Here is a 17845-nt window from a genome sequence, read left to right as displayed (position 1 = left end):
TCTAAATCTTTCTTCACTTCTGACCAACATTTCTCATAGTTATCTTTAAATAAGTTTAAGTTCTTAGCAGTCATGTTGACCCCCAAATATTTGACCTTCTTTACTATTGTTAGGCCTGTCTCCTTCTGAAACCTTTCTTTCTCGATCGGTGTTAGATTTTTCTCAAGAACTTTAGTTTTTGACTTGTTCAACTTAAAACCAGCCATCTGCCCAAATTCTTGAATCACTTCCAAAACTCTTTTCGAACTAGATTCTGGCTCCTGTAATGTTAAGACTAAGTCATCTGCAAATGCTTTCAATTTATATTGCTTAGCTCCGACCTGAATGCCTTTAATCAGACGGTCCCTTCTAATCATGTTCAATAGTACCTCCAGGACTAATATAAACAACAATGGGGAAATTGGGCAGCCTTGTCGTGTAACTTTCTCTATCTTAAATCCCTCTGTCACCACGTTATTAACAATTAATTTAGCCTTTTGTTCTGAATAAATTGCACTTATACCATTTTCAAACCCTTGACCCACCCCCATCCCCTGAAGATTTTTCTTCATAAAACTCCAAGAAATGTTGTCAAAGGCTTTCTCCGCGTCTATGAAGATTAGAACTGCTTTAGTATTTATATTCACTTGCAACTTCTCCAAAATGTTAATTATGTTCCTTGTATTGTCCGATAAGTGTCTACCTGGGAGAAAGCCAGCTTGATCCTTATGGATCTCTTCCAATAGCACTTTTTTTAACCTATTAGCCAAAATGTCAGCAAATATTTTGTAATCCACATTAAGAAGGGATATGGGGCGGTAGTTCTTAAGTTGCGTCTTTTCAGACTCAGTTTTCGGTATAAGTGTAATGTAGGCTTCCTGCCACGACTCCGGTGCCTTTTTCCCCTCTAATATCTCATTGCACACCTCCATTAGTGGCCGAATTAACCAATCTTTCAAAACTCTATAATATTTGGAGGTTAAACCGTCTGGTCCTGGAGATTTGCCCAACTGCATATTTTGAATGGCACCCGCCACTTCCTGTTCTGTAATTTTATCACTCAACAATGTCTTTTTTTCTTGAGAAATTTTTTGTAATCCATTTTTCCTCAGGAATTGGTCTAACTCGGCCTCTTTCTGTGGCCCTTGTGTATAGAGTTGTTTAAAGTATCTCTGGAAGCAGTTTCTAATTTCCAATGGATTCTGTATGATCTTTCCATTTACCTCCAAATTTGTAATAGTATTTAATTTCTGTCTTTTCTTCATCTGCCATGCTAGCAGTTTCCCACATTTATTAGCCGATTCAAAGGACTTTTGTCTCATCTGCTTAATTTTCCATTCCACTTCCTGATTTATCATTTTCATATATTGTACTTGATATAACTTAATTTCTCTCAGAATCTCTTGGGATTTTGGTTTCGCTCTTAGTCTTTTCTCTCCTTCTTTTATTTTTTCCAGGATTTTATCTTTTTTCTCATTTTGGGTTCTCTTCTTTATTGCATTCTGTTGAATCAGAAACCCTCTCATGACCGCTTTGCCTGCGTCCCAGATTGTTCTTTTTTCCACCGTAGTGTTCAAATTTATCTCGAAATAGTCTCTCAAAGTTTTTTGGGCCTTCTTAGTCACCTCCTGATCTCTAAACAGGGTGTCATTCATTCTCCATCTAAAAGAACCGATTGGCATTAGTTTCATCTCCATCTTCACTGCATTGTGGTCGGAGCAGGTTTTTGGGCAAATTTCCACTTTTCGTGTCTTAGGTGCCAGTCCTCTAGTTATCCATATTTGATCAATTCTTGTCCAGGTCATGTTGGCTTCAGAGAAGAATGTTCCCTCTCTTCCAAGGGGGTTCTTAGTTCTCCAAATATCAGTAAGGTCCATATTGTCAACTAGTTCAAAAAAGGTTTTTGGTAGTCTGCCGTCTTTAGTTACCACCTGTCTTTGTGACTTATCCATGTTAGTAGATACCACTCCATTCATATCTCCCATCAAAATGATGTTATAGTCCATATATTCCAACAATGTCTCATGCAGTTTCTTGAAAAATTCAGATTTCCCCTCATTTGGTGCATATACTCCTACAATCAAATATTTTTCACCTTGTAGTTGGATCTCAATTGCGACAAATCTTCCTTGCTCATCTTTAAAAGCAAATTTCGGTGATAGGCTCTCTTTTGCATAGATAACAACTCCTCTCTTTTTAACTTTGTCCGATGAGATAAATTCTTGACCCAATCTTTTATTAATAAGAACTTTTCTGTGGAGCCTTACCACGTGGGTTTCCTGTAAACAAATTAAGTCTAATTGTTCCTTTTTCAGTATATGAAAGACTTTTCTCCTTTTCTCTGGAGAGTTAAAACCGTGAATGTTCCAACTTAATAATTGCAGAGACATGGTGTAGTTATTCTAGTTTCCTCCAGTCGCTCCCAAAAGCTCGTCAAGTTCTTGCGGTGGTATCTTCCTTTTCGATTTATCAAATTCCAAAGGTGGTAGTACTGTGTCTACTCCTGGTCTCAAGGCTTTTAGCACATCTGTCGCTTCCTTTTGTAGATCTTCTTCAAAGTCTCTCAGAAATTTTTCCTTATCTTCCACTGATCTGATTCTGAACTTTTTCCCTTTAAATGTAAAAGACAGTCCCTGGGGGAACTCCCATCTGAAAGCAATAGAGTTCCTTCTCAGCAAGGCCACCAAATCTCCGTAATTAACTCTCAAATCCAGAAGATGTTTCGGAATATCTTTAAAAATCTCCACTCTGGACTCATTAATCTCTAAAGTCTTCTGAAAGTGAGCACCCAGTATTTTGTCCCGTTCCTCCTTCGAACGGAGGGTCACCAAACAGTCTCTCACCCTGTTTTTCCTCCCTCCTCTTCCAAGTCTAAAGGCGCTCACTATCTTAAAATCTTTGTCCAGCTCCAAGTTCCAAAATTTCTCAAATTCCTGTGAAAGATAGTCGTTCAAATTATCTTTCTCAAGTTCTGGCACCGCTCTGATCCTCAAGTTTGTCTGCCTCTCTCTCAATTCAACCATAGACAATAAGGCCTGGTGGTCCCCAATCTGTTTACGTATTGGTTTTATTTCTCCCTCTACAGCCACAGCTTTTTCTTTTGCCTCCTCAGCTTTTTCTTTTGCCTCCTCGGCTATTTTCCTGGTGGTCGCAGATTCCTCCAACAGTTTTTCTATAGCTTTAGTGTTTGAGTTGATGCTAGCTGTATTCCCTTTAATTTCAGCTGACTGATCTGAGACCTGCTTACTTAGGCCTTCCAATTTTTCATAGATTTTGTTCAACACAGATGTAAATTCCCCTTCTGAGGCCATTCCTTTTAGCTCAGATTGCCCTGCGTCTTCCTCCTGAGTCGCAGGGGGGCCAGGCACAGATGCTCTGCGTTGCTGGGAAGCTAAGGTGGACTGTTGCACTTTGACCTTAGCTCTTGTTGCTCTTTGTTCAGTCATTCCCCCTTATCTTCCGTCAAGGTCAATTCCCAGAGTCAAGCCTTGCAATGGAAAGTCCCCAAAGTTAGTAATGGAAAATTCCCCCAGTCAGATACTGACTTCAGTAGTCCTCTAGGGGGACACAGTAACCGCCATTGGATTCTCAGTAACCAAATAACAAAGTCTTTTTGTAACTTTCCGTGTCCCCTCTTTAGTTAAAACTAAGTATCCAGTTAAAGGGAGACTCTGAATGTATCACCTTGCAGAGTTAGAACGATATTTACAGTATCCAAGTCAAGTCAATGCGAGCTCAAATGTAGCAGTCCTCGTTAATCTGACAGTCCGTTCCCAGGGAGTCCGAAAGGGAAAAACTATTAAGTTCCCAGAAGATCCCCAGAAGAAATACAGTCACTTTCTTAACTTCCCCCCTCTCCTCTAAAGGGGGAGTTCCTTCTTTTAATGCTTGGAATTCAAATTTTACAATCCACTTTAAAGTACTAGCGTAGAAAGGTCTTTGCTTTGATCTTTTACAAAACGGAAAGGCGGACTTCCTGTTTGCACCTTTCCGCTTCGGAGCCCAAATTCACTTATTTTTCCTCTTCAAATCCGAAATTCTTAAAATTCCCCTACTCACGGATGTTCTCTTTAGAGCCGAATTTCACAGGAAAAAGGTCAGCGCTCTCCGGCAACAGCTACGCGGCTTCGCTCCATAGACGCAGCAATCGACCCGTAGCACCGCGCCACTCCCGCTGCACACTGGAACCCCTTACGGGGCTCCCTTGCTAAAGCGGGGGGCGCAAAAGGTGCCTGCTGGGTCCCACGCTCGCAGGCTCTTTCTGCCTGCGATTTCTGGTCGGGTCTCCGCTTCGCTGTAGCGGACAGACCCACTTTCTACGGAGCTTCTCCTCCTACTCAGAAGGAGACCGCCATTGCCGTTGGCGCCGCCTCCGGAAGTCCAGAGTTCCAGGTTCTTCAGTGCAGTATATTTATTGTGATATATATATATATATATATATATATATATATATATATATACACACACACACACACACACACACACAAATAAATATCTACAGGCTATAATACACAAGCAGTTCATACAGTCAAACAGAGTACCTGGCTGCACCTTAAGGCAAATAGGAAGACCTCTAACACACTCTCTCTCTCTCTCTCTCTCTCTGACCACACTCCTCTACACCACCACCTTACTGCTGGACAGATTTCCCTTTTAAACCGATGACAGCAAATCAACTGACAGCATATTACTGCTGAGTCATTCTGACCCAACACCTCCATAGAAAGTATTGCAGGCTGATTGCATCAGCCAGTTGCATCAGCTAGCAAACTCAAGCCTGCAGACTTAATATCTCACACAGCATTCTGTGAATCCCGACAGGTAGAGCCCTGAAAGAACAATCTTCCTGGATTAACATTGCCACCCCTCCCCCCCGGCCCACGGTCTGCGACTGGTGGAGGGTGGAGAAACCCGGGGGCGCCATCTCTCGTAAGGCAACTGTTTCCCCTTCGTGCACCCAGGTCTCCGTCACACAAGCCAGGTCAACCCCCTGTGAGGTAAAGAAATCTCACAGGGTGGCGGTTTTATGGCCTATAGACCTCGCATTGCACAACACCAGTGATGGAGGTGAGTAATCCTTGCTACCTTACCTTTGTCCCTTGGGATGGGGCACAGATTGGAAGGGGTACAAGCTTATCCATATCTCAAACCTCTTCACCTATAGTCTGCCCCCACTGCCATACCTCCCTTGCCCCTCCACGGTAGTAAATCCAAGCCTCATTCTTGTCTCCTTTGATAGCATTGATGTTATTCTTTCCCAGCTTACTATTCTACTTATAATATCAACAACTCGATACACACAAAATAATCAAATGCCGACTAGACATCAGGTAGTTATCTAGTTATCAACATGACTATTACATTATTTGACAACCTTCTATTGCAGTTTTAACTAACTAATTTAAATTAAACTGCAAAACAGCTCACAAACTAAACAAAGCTACCATGTAACACACATTCGAAGGTGAGGGACCACGTAACTAAACAAAAAACAACAATTAAACATTAACTATAGGCTGATAGAACTTAAGTGTGACAGTAGCACAATAAGTATTACCATAAACTATCCCTAAAAACGGAAGCAAACAAAGAAGGAAAAAGGAAAAGGAAAAGTTTCCTTCCACCCTTAATGTCCGACCAGGATCCCGCATGAGGTGTTATTTGCAGCCAGTGAAGAAGGTGGTATTCTTGCTAGCCTCTGAACATAAAAGCTGAGGCAGGGGAAGGTTGGTGTCAGTCATGACCGATTCTTTCCACCATGTTTCCGTGTTTCTGGCAGCCCTGGGCCCCAGAAAGATTCCTGTGGAATTGGGGGCCAGCTCAAGTCTGTTCAAACAATCTGGAAAACCAGACGGCATTGGAGAACAACCAAAAGGAACGGGGGGCTGATTCTGTAAATGTCCTATTCAATATGAATATTGTGCCCAATGGTCTCAGGGGGGCCCGTCCCTTGCTATTGCGATGGCACTTAAAGTATCAAGGAAGATGTATCTCTTTGTATCAAAGTCCTCAGATTTCCCCCCACAGCCGGTGTTCTTGGGGGTCGCGAGATGGTACTTCCAGAGGGGGAAGAGACCTCTGTCACACCATCACCCTCCACCGCCGAGCCAGAAACTGCTAGCGCCAGCGCCTCCACCTCTGCCTCTGGGACAGCTCAGCCCCCAGCTGACACCTGGGTCGATTCTGTCTCGGGTGCCACAGACCCGGAGGGTTCAGGTTGGCCTTGTCCAAGCCCCAGCTGCCACCTGGGGGATGAATGTCGACTCTCCTTCCAAATAGAGGGCCCTTACCTCCACAGGGCCTCGATCTCACATAAGTTCTATTGGTTACCTCTTCTGCTGTTGCTCGTTGCCAGCTCCCGATTTCCCATGGCATCTTGAGAGGGGAGTTCCCTCCCGACTGCCTTAATTGCTTTAAGCTGAGCCATCTGCAGAGCCAAATATCTCGGCCCAGGCTCTGTGCCAACATTCAACCAAGCTGTTTCATTTAGAAGTACTGCTGGTATGTAGCAGTATTTAAGTTCACAAGCAGGTGCTTTCAAAACAGCTTCTTTGGCATCAGCAATAGCAGTCCTCCACCTCCTTCTATTTGTCTAAATACAGGAGAGTCAGTGTCCGAGTCAGGATCAAAGTCAGACTCAATTTTCTTAGAGTTATGAGTCTCACCACTGATAACACTGGATGAAGGAGAGATTGCTTGTTGATGAGACATTGCTGCCTCTAGTACATTTTCCCACTGTCTGGGTAATATTGAAAGTTCCAGTTCTTTATTCCAATCATTTCTTACAGTCTACATATTAATTTTGTGTGTATTGTTAATAGATATCTATAAAAAGTAATTGCTGGCTTTTTAATTTTTGAATATGTTGTCCAATTGCTCTAGTCTAGTATCTCAGGTATCTCAGAAGCTGAAAAGGCTGACTGCCCAAACACACATGTTAGGAGATGTTGTAGTTGAAGATATTGCCATCGGGCTGCATCTGATAGATGAGACTTTTGTCTTAAAACAGCAAAAGTATAAAATTAATCTTCTTCATCTATCAGTTGGTCCAATGTCAATATACCTACTTCCATCCAATTTTTCCAGATCACCATCTTTTTTGCAATTCTTAGTGTGGGGCTCCCCCACAGAATAAGTTTAGCATGTGAAAATGGATCAAGTTTGTGTTTATTAGTCAATATATTCCATATTCTTCTAAGTGAGTTAATTGTTTACAGTGTCACCTGAGATTTCAAATATTTTGATCCTAGTATTGTTCAACCAACCAAAGGTGTTATGTACATATATTCTAGGATTGCCCACATTGGAAAATTAGGGCCAACAGTGGGATTCCAATATTTAGTACTTGACAGTAGGTAAGCATAGTGATATAATTCAAAATTTGGGATTCTGAAACCGCCTTCTTTAATTTGTAGCTGCATTCTCTGCAAGTATATTCTTGGTGTCGCTGAGCCCCAAAGGCATTTCCTAAACAATGAGTTTATCTTTTGAAAATATGATCTAGATATAAAAACTGGAAGTCCTCTCAGGATATAAATGAATCTGGGAATTAATGGCATTCCATAACCCTAACCCTAACGGTTTAAACGCATTGTAAGGAGTCTGTATGGGAGTATATTGTATTTAAAAATGGGTATCAGAGTTTTTAGGGTGCTAACCAGGTTGGGATAGCTGGGATAGGAGGCTCGTTGGGTTTTGAATGTTTTGTGTAGATTTTCAGTTTCGTTGTTCTGTATGGGACAATGACAATAAAGATATTGTATCGTAACCCTAACCCTAACCCACAGTGCAATGTTTTCTGACTAAACTTCTTTACAAAGTACATAGTTGAACTATGGAACTCGCTCCCACAGGAGGCAGTGATAGCCACCAACTAAGATGGCTTTAATGGAGGAGGAGAGGGCTATTGATGGCCACTAGGCAACAGTGGTGGAGCATATGGAAACGCTGCTCAGGGCGGGCACTCTTCCAGCAGCGAGGCTTTTTTGACATTCTTATGGAACCTCCAGGTCCAGGAGCAGTATATCTAGATTCCTAGGTTCTTTGGGGTATTTCACCATTGTGAGAACAGGATTCTGGACTAGATGGGTCACTGGTCTGATCCAACCAGGCTGTTCTTCTGTTTTCATGTTCTTATGTTCTTGTTACTTGCTGCAGCCCACAAGTTGAAGAAGCTGGGAAACCTGAAGATGCAAGAGGAAGAGGAGGCAGCTGGCCCCTCCAGCCCCATGGAGGATCAAGCCCCAAAGATGTCCATGATGCACATTGAGAGCCTGGAGTGCCAGCCCATCTTCCTTTATGTCCTGGAGGCTATCGAGCCAGGGGTGGTGTGCGCTGGCCATGACAACACCCAGCCTGACTCCTTTGCTGCCCTCTTGACCAGCTTGAATGAGCTAGGTGAGAGGCAGCTGGTGCATGTCGTGAAATGGGCAAAAGCCTTGCCAGGTAAGGAACAGTTCTTGCATTCCCCCTCTCTCACACACACTTTACTCCTTATCTGAAGGATCAGACATCACAGAAAACAGTGCAAAAACCCCCATCTCCTTTCATGTTATGGTGCAAATCTGTTTTCTGCTGCGGTTGCCCTTGCTTATTTGGGTTGGGCCTCTCTAAGCATGATACGGTGATTGTCAGTGTAGTCATACTGCATCAACTATGGATCTCCTTCTGCTGACTTGCATCACTCTCAGCCAGAGAAAATTGGGGTTGTCTGGCTTCTTCCATGCAAGGTCCTTCCTGCTGGGGTCTCTTATTTAAGGCTTACAAATGGGACAGGTTTTGTTCTGAACCTCTTTCTCTCAAAACAACAATGAAGTTGACTACAGTGGTACCTCGGGTTAAGAACTTAATTCGTTCTGGAGGTCTGTTGTTAACCTGAAACTGTTCTTAACCTGAAGCACCACTTTAGCTAATGGGGCCTCCTGCTGCCGCTGCGCCACCACTGCACGATTTCTGTTCTCATCCTGAAGCAAAGTTCTTAACCCAAGGTAATATTTCTGGGTTAGTGGAGTCTGTAACCTGAAGCGTATGTAACCCGAGGTACCACTGTACTATTGATTATTCAGAATAAGTAGATGGCAAATATTTTCATAGCATGCAATTTGCACCTCTTTCGAGATCTGCATTCCATTATTGGCAATTAAAGAGATGTTGTCTTTCATTATCTGCAGTTAAAATGAGTGTCAGGAAGATAACAGAATGCAAAAATCACATATATTAAGAAATGCATCAGTATTTTAAAAATGAGCGAAAATGCTCCTAGATGCTCGGGGAAGCTTGCCTGAACTTTTTAGGTAAAGAGTGGGAGAACAACGTTTAATAAGAATTCTGAAATTGAACAATCTAGAAAAACATCCACTTTCAAGAATCTATTCCAAAAGAAGCGAGGGGCACCTACTTTCAGGAGCACCTCTCTTCAAATTTGGTATAGAAAGTTGATGCTGCTTGATCTACAGGCACTTTTCACCAGCACTTCTGCTCTCTGCCTCCAGCACACTGTGTGAGTTGCCTTCTGGCTGCCTTCTTAGGGGACTAGCAACAGGAACTCGGTTGTCCAGGGATGTCACACCTCTGCCATTCTTTGCTCAAGTTCAGTAAGCTGTGTGTGGTTGTGTTCTCATAGTATGTCTGTAAGAACGTGGGTCACACTTGGAGGGAGCGGGTACACTGAAGTGGCCAAGCATCTGTTTCCTATACTGGGCAGGGATAGATTGCTGAGAGACATGGGTTGACTACATTGGTGGTTAACGTTAAGTGGAAGCAAGGCTGAGTTTGTCTTCAAGTGTCTGTTTGACAGGGGGAGCCGGTACGGTGTACTGGTTAGATTAGATTAGGCCAACCATATGGCTGACGGGCGCACAGCTTCCCTCCCAAGCCTCTGTGGGGATCGCTCTCCTCCCAAGGAGGCTTGGGAGGGAAGCTGCGTACCTGCTTCCGTGCCAGGCTGGATCTCCCCGCGCTCCCCACCGATATATATATACCCCTCGCTTGCCCACACAGGAGCATGTTCAGATAACAAGCAATGCCATCTAAAGGTGGTGAGACTGCTTCCCTTCCGCCTGACGATGACGTATACGAGCGCTCCCACCGCCCCTCTCCCTCGCCGTGGGGTGATCGCTCTTCCAAGGAATGGCGGAAAGCCCCACCAGCACCCACCGCAAAAACGGCCGGGAGAGGGAGCGAGGGAACCCGGAAGGCGAGGCGGAGGTGGGGGGGGGGAGAGAGAGGACGATGAGGGACGCGCCAAAACATGTTGCCTCCGCCTGCTGGGGGAGGGAGGGTTCCTGGAGAATAAGTGGCCCCTTTCTCGCAGTGGGAGGAGGCGAAGGCAGCCGGGAAAGCAGACCGGAATAGGCGCGATGGGATCTCCCGACTTTAATTCTTTTTTTTAACTTTGAAGCAGCAGCAGAGGAAGCATAGAATCATAGAAGTCCGACTTCGATCATAGAATTGTAGAGTTGGAAGGGGTCCCAAGGTTTATCTAGTCCAACCCACTGCAATGCTAGGGGATTCTATTAGCAGCGTTTACAGGGGGATTTCTCTTTTTTTTAAGCGTGTGAGTGCGGATTTAAATCCCGCTTCCCACATGGTCCGTTTCCTTCCTCTTTACAGTCCCAGGCACCTGTTTCCTGTTTTCTTTTCCTTAGCAGAGATAAACGTGGCGTCAGCTCCTTAAAAAAAGGTCAACAACTCTGGGCAACTGGGGGGGGGGGGCGCTGGGCGGATCTTTGCACCCCGGCGCTGCATATGCTTAAGACAGCCCTGTCAGGTGCTCTGCCTCAAGCAGCAAGAAGTTGCCCACGTTTGGCTTCCTTTGTAATTTGTTTTGCAAATCTCCAAATATAGTGTTGGGTATGCTTCACCCAGGCAACGGATAGGTACCCTCACATCAGATCTCTAGAGAGAAATGCCCAGCACCCCAGGATGAGGTGGCTCATCAGCCAACTCTTCCCCCCCCCCCTCCTCCTCTCTCTGTCTTCTTGTCTGTCCACAAACTGTTTCTTTTGTCCTTTCACAAATATGTAAGAAGCCCTACTGGATCAAAGACCCACCTAGCCCAGCATCCCGTCCTCACAGTGGTCCAACTGGGGAAACCCACAAGCAGGATTCAATCATAAGAGCCCTTTCCCCTCCTGCAGTGTCCAACACCTGGCATTCAGAATCATTACTCCTTCTGACAGCAGAGGCAGAGCATAGCCATTGTGGCTAGTAGCCACTAATAGCCCTTTCCTCCATGCATTTGTCTAATCTCTTTTCAAGGCCATCCAGGTTGGTGGCCATCACTGCCTCCTGCAAGAGAGAGAGTTCCACGGTTTAACAGTGCACTGTGTGAAGAAGGAATTCCTTTTATCTGTCCTGAACCTTCCAACATTCAGCAGTTTCACTGGATGTCTATGGCTTCCAGTGTTAGAAAAAAGCGGGGAAAGCTTTTCTGTGTCCACTTCCTCTAGGCCAGGGGTGGCCAACTCCAAAGAGACTGTGATCTACTCACAGAATTAAAAACTGGCAGTGAACTAGTCAAAGTGAACTGGTTCAGGTCAAAGTTGTTGAGCTTTTTTTTCTGTTGTTTGTTCTGCAGATAGTGCAACAATGGAGGGTGGGGCAAAGGGGCGGGGCAGATTCTATTTTACCAACAGTAAGAAAAGGGACCCAGCAATCGACAGCGATCTACCAAAACCTCCCGGGGGTCTACCAGTAGGGCACAATCGACCTGTTGTTGTTGTTTTTTATATAAGATATTTATTAAAGTTTTAAAAGTTTATATAAAATAGAAAAAACAAAAAACAGAAACAGTAAAAATACATACAAAACACATACAACAACAAATATAATTTCAATCCCTTATATTCATAAAACTTACTTTCCCGACCTCCTCATACCTCCCCTTTCTGTATTCCAATCTCTAATTAATTAAATTCAGCAAATCCTTCCCCTAATTTCTATATAATTTTTAACCTTTCTTTTCTTGATCACATAATCATTACAGCTTATAACCACTTAATTTCTGAATCAACATCGTTCTAACCTTCAATAATTTTACAATGTTTCCTAAGATAGTCCTTAAATTTCTTCCAATCTTCTTCCGCCATCTCTTTTCCCTGGTCTCGGATTCTGCCGGTCATTTCTGCCAGTCCCATATAATATATAACCTTCATCTGCCATTCTTCCACGGTGGGTAGATCTTCTGTCTTCCAATACTTTGCGATGAGTATTCTTGCTGCTGTTGTAGCATACATAAAAAATGTTCTGTCCTTCTTTGACATCAATTGGCCGACCATGCCCAGGAGAAAGGCCTCTGGTTTCTTCAGAAAGGTATATTTAAATACCTTTTTCATTTCATTATAAATCACTTCCCAGAAAGCCTTAATCCTTGGGCATGTCCACCAAAGGTGAAAGAATGTACCTTCAGTCTCTTTACATTTCCAACACTTATTATCAGGCAAGTGGTAAATTTTTGCGAGCTTGACTGGAGTCATGTACCACCTATAAATCATTTTCATAATATTTTCTTTTAAGGCATTACATGCCGTAAATTTTATACCGGTGGTCCACAACCGTTCCCAGTCCTCAAACATAATGTTATGACCAATATCTTGTGCCCACTTGATCATAGCTGATTTAACTGTTTCATCCTGTGTATTCCATTCCAACAGCAAGTTATACATTTTTGACAAGTTCTTAGTTTTGGATTCTAACAATTCTGTCTCCAATTTTGATTTTTCCACCTGGAAACCAATTTTCCTGTCTAACTTAAAAACCTCCATTATTTGATAATAATGAAGCCAGTCTCGCACTTTATCTTTCAATTTCTCATAACTCTGCAATTTCAATATATTCCCTTCTTGTTCCAAAATTTCCCAATATTTCGGCCATTTAGACTCCATATTAAGTTTTTTTCACAGCCTTTGCCTCCATTGGGGACAACCACCTGGGAGTTTTGTTCTCCAGCAAGTCTTTATACCTAATCCAGACATTGTACAATGCTTTCCTGACAATATGGTTTTTAAAAGCTTTATGAGCTTTAACCTTGTCGTACCACAAATATGCATGCCACCCAAAAGTATTATTGAACCCTTCTAGGTCCAAAATATCTGTGTTCTCCAGAAGTAGCCAGTCTTTCAACCAGCAGAAAGCTGCTGATTCATAATAAAGTTTAAAATCTGGCAGGGCAAATCCCCCCCTTTCTTTTACATCAGTTAATATCTTAAATTTTATCCTGGGCTTCTTGCCCTGCCAGACAAATTTAGAAATATCTTTCTGCCACTTCTTGAAACAGTCCATCTTATCAACAATTTGCAATGTTTGGAACAAAAATAACATTCTAGGCAATACATTCATCTTTATAGCTGCAATTCGACCCAACAAGGAAAGCTTCAATTTTGACCAGATTTCTAAATCTTTTTTTACCTCTGTCCAGGATTTTTCATAATTATCTTTAAACAAATTCACATTTTTAGCTGTCATATTAATCCCCAGGTATTTCACTTTCTTAACCACAGTTAAGCCTGTCTCATTCTGAAACCTCTCCCTTTCCATAGGTGTTAAATTTTTCTCCAATACCTTAGTTTTAGATTTGTTCAATTTAAATCCTGCTACTTGGCCAAAATCTTGAATTAGTTCTAAAACCCTTTTGGTACTAGATTCTGGCTCTTGTAACGTAAGTACCAAATCATCTGCAAATGCTCTCAATTTGTATTGTTTAGCTCCAACCTGTACCCCTTTAACCAACTGATCCCTTCTGATCATATTCAGCAAAACCTCCAGGACTGATATAAAAAGTAATGGGGAGATTGGGCACCCCTGACGTGTCCCCTTTTCTATCTTAAACTCTTCCGTAACCACATTATTCACAATTAACTTTGCTTTCTGCTCTGAGTATATTGCACCTATACCGTTTTCAAATCCTTGGCCTACCCCCATCCCCTGGAGATTCTTCTTCATAAAACTCCAAGAAATATTGTCAAAGGCTTTCTCCGCATCCACAAATATCAAAACTGCTTTAGTATTTATGTTCACTTCTAACTTTTCCAAAATGTCAATTATATTCCTTACATTGTCTGACATATGTCTTCTCAGGAGAAAGCCCGCTTGGTCCCTATGAATCTCCTCCATCAAAACTTTTTTCAATCTCTTAGCCAAAATGTCAGCAAAGATTTTATAATCCACATTTAGTAACGAGATAGGGCGGTAGTTCTTAAGTTGATTCTTTTCAGTCTCAGTCTTCGGTATAAGTGTAATATAAGCTTCTTTCCACGTTTCTGGTGCCCTTTTCCCCTCCAAAATTTCATTGCAGACTTCCTTCATAGGTTGTAATAGCCACTCCTTCAACATTTTATAGTATCTGGAAGTGAGCCCGTCCGGTCCCGGGGACTTGCCCAGTTGCATGTTTTGAATGGCACCTTCTGTTTCCTGTTCAGTTATTTTCTGATTCAAAACTATTTTACTTTCATGAGAAATTTTTTGTAATCCATAAGTCTTAAGAAATTTGTCTATGTCCATTTCCTTCTGCGGCCCTTGTGTATATAATTGTTTAAAATATCTCTGGAAGCAATTTCTAATCTCATTTGGCTTATATATGTTCTTTCCTGCCACTTCTAAATTTGTAACCGTATTTAATTTTTGTCTTTTCCTCATTTGCCAAGCCAATAGTTTACCACATTTGTCTGCTGATTCAAATGTCTTTTGTCTCATTTGTTTAATTTTCCATTCTATTTCTTGATTCATCAGTTCCATATATTGTATTTGGTGTAATTTGATTTCTCTCAAAATCTCTTTGGACTTTGGTTTTGATCTTAGTTTCCTTTCCCCTTCTTTTATCTTCTCCAAAATCTTATCTTTTTTCTCATTTTGGCTTCTCTTTTTTATTGCGTTTTGTTGTATCAGGAATCCTCGCATAACGGCTTTACTTGCATCCCAGATTACTCTTTTTTCCACATTGGTATTCATGTTTATTTCAAAATAGTCTCTCAATGTTTTTTGGGCCTTTTTATACACTTCTTCATCTCTAAATAAAGTGTCATTCATCCTCCATCTGAAGGAGCCAGTTGTTATTTGCTTCATCTCCATTCTTACTGCGTTGTGGTCGGAGCAAGTTTTTGGGCAGATTTCCACTTTCTTTATCTTTGATGCCATTCCTCTAGTAACCCAAATTTGGTCGATTCTGGTCCATGTCATTTTGGCTTCAGAAAAGAAAGTTCCCCCTCTTTCAAGAGGATTCTTTGTTCTCCAAATGTCAATCAGGTCCATATTGTCAGTCATTTCAAAAAAAGTTTTTGGTAGTCTTCCATCCTTAGTAAGTACCTGTCTTTGTGCTTTGTCCATATTTGTAGATACTACTCCATTCATGTCTCCCATCAAAATTAAATTATAGTCCAGATAGTCCAACAAAGTCTCATGCAACTTCTTGAAGAATTCAGATTTCCCCTCATTTGGTGCATAAATTCCTACAGCCAAAAATTTCTATCCTTGGACTTGAATTTCAATTGCCAGGAATCTTCCTTGTTCATCTTTAAAAATTAATTTCGGTAGCAATTTTTCCTTTGCATATATCACGACTCCTCTTTTTTTGACTTTGTCAGATGAAATAAATTCTTGTCCCAATCTTTTATTCACCAATATTTTCCCGTGTAACCTCATCACATGTGTTTCTTGTAAACAAATCAAGTCCAATTGTTCTTTCTTCAATATATGAAAAACAGCTTTCCTCTTTTGAGGCATATTCAAACCATTACAATTCCAACTTAGAAGTTGCAGAGCCATGATGAGACTATTTACTTACTCCTGCTGCTCCAAGTAGTTGTTCTTCCTCTGTCGGTGGTTTCAACCCGAATGACAAGTTTGATATGTCTGATATGTCCAGTGTTCCTTTTCCCAATGGCGTCAGTTCCTCCCCAGATTCCACCTCCTTCTGAAGATCCTCTTCGTGGTCTCTCAAGAATTTGTCTTTATCACTCGGTGTTCTTATTCTTATCTTCCTTCCTTTGTATTTAAAAGATAGGCCTTGTGGGAATTCCCACCTGAAGAATATCTTGTTTTTTTTCAGTAAAACAACCAGATCTCTGTAGTAGGTTCTTACATCCAAAATATGCTTCGGGATATCTTTGAAGATCTCCACATAGGAATTTTCAATCTCCAAGGTTTTTTGGTAGTGCAAATTCAAAATTTTATCCCTTTCTTCCTTTGATCTTAATGTTATCAAACAGTCTCTTGCCTTATTCTTCCTTTGTCTTGTACCGGAGCCTAAATGCACTCACTATCTTGAATTCATCCTTCTCCAGGCCCTGTTGCCAAAAGTCCAGAAATTCTTTTGTCAGGAAGTCCGCCAGGTTATCTCTCTCACTTTCCGGAACTGATCTGATCCTTAAGTTTCTCTCTTTTCTTTGCAATTCAATCATAGACAAAGTCAGATCATGATCCTCCAATTTCTTAATGACCGGTGGTATCCTCTCCTGGGTAGCAACAGCAATTTCCTTTGCTTCCTCAGCAATCTTTCGAGTTGTAGCCGAGTCCTCCAAAAGTCTTACAATAGTCTCTGTATTGGAATTTACCTTCTTTCCCAATTCATCAATACTTTTCGTGTTCAGGTCAATTTTTGCTGAGACCTCAGCCACTTGTTTATTAGTTTCCGCAACTTGTTTACTTGTCTCTGTTCCCTGCTTTGTTAAGTATTCCAAAGATACATTAATTTTGCCAAGTGCCTGTGCCAGAGCATCTTCTGTTGACATAGCTCTTACTTTTGTTTGAGAGGCAGCAGCTGCACCCGTGCCTCCGGATGTTGAAGCTCTCCGCTGGTGGGAAATATCAGTCTTGTATTGTCTACCAGATCTTAAGCTTCTTTCTTCAGATTTCCCCTTTTCTTTATCCATAACACTCTCATTCAGAGCCAAGGTCACGTCCTACACTTGTACTTTTGTTTTAGAAAGGAAATTTCCACTGGCTCTCACTTCTAGTGGCTTAGTTGTTATTGTAGCAACAAAGTCTCCACTAGGGGGAAAGGTTCCAACTTCACTTTGTAATTTTATAACCAATGTCTCTTTAAAAAACCCCTTTTCTCCAATTAGCCACAATTTCCAATTTATCTTCAATGCTATTTTATGTAAAAGTCCATCCAAAGACACTGTATCTTTACACAGAGTTACTGCTACAAACAATCCCAATGTGCTGACAGTCCACCATTCAGTTTCCCTATCAAGGCAGTCCGACTCCAGAGATCAAGGCAGCGGATGTTCTTTTTAAATTCGTTCCTTTCTTACAGGCATAAAAAGTTCAATTTCCACCCCCCTCCGCTCCTGCCAAACGGTGGGGAGAAATGCTCTTCCAAACGATAGATTACTAATTTCAAGAAAATATTCACTCTTAAGTTACAGCTTACAGTCTCTTTGCTTTAGATTGTCTACACAACGGGAAGGCAGACTTCCTTTTTGTACCTTTCCCATGCTAGTGCCAAGATTCTTGTTAATTTAGTTTCAATTTAAATCCGTTAATCCTACTCACGAGTAGTTGCTTTTAAGTCCAAATTCTTGGGAAGAAATCAGCGCTCTCCGATCATGGCGATGCGGCTTCACTCAGCAGGCTGTGTAAACGACCCTCAGCACCGCGCCGCTCTCCCGCTGCCGCTCCAAAGCCTTTAAAAAGGCTCCTTTGCGGTTTTGGGGGGGCGCAAAAGGTGCCCGCCGGGTCTCCTCGTTCACAGAGGTTTCATGCTCTTTATGAGCATGAAATCACTTTGCGACTCTGAGTATATTTCACTGGCGACAAAGGTGGGATCCCGCTGAGCTGACTGCCACACACAGCACCGCAGCACCGCCACCTGCCGCACCGCTGCCTCGCACCGTGTATCCAGGCTTCAGCTCCGGGACACAAGGAA

At 42.2% G+C, this 17845-nt stretch overlaps 1 protein-coding gene across 1 annotated transcript in view; it reads left to right on the top strand.

The window, feature by feature from the left end:
* The window catches only part of LOC310753827 (androgen receptor-like), a 409607-nt gene that overhangs the window by 229560 nt on the left and 162202 nt on the right, over window positions 1-17845 (top strand). The window contains exon 4 of the mRNA XM_083595177.1: window positions 8137-8424. Coding sequence (XP_083451303.1) covers window positions 8137-8424 — 288 coding nt within the window. The remainder of the gene's footprint in view (window positions 1-8136; window positions 8425-17845) is intronic.

Source organism: Podarcis filfolensis (genome assembly GCF_964270895.1).
Source record: "Podarcis filfolensis genome assembly, chromosome: W".
NCBI classification, from domain to species: Eukaryota; Metazoa; Chordata; class Lepidosauria; order Squamata; family Lacertidae; genus Podarcis; species Podarcis filfolensis.
Note: the sequence above shows the minus strand (reverse complement) of the source record. Positions and strands in the feature narration are given on the sequence as shown.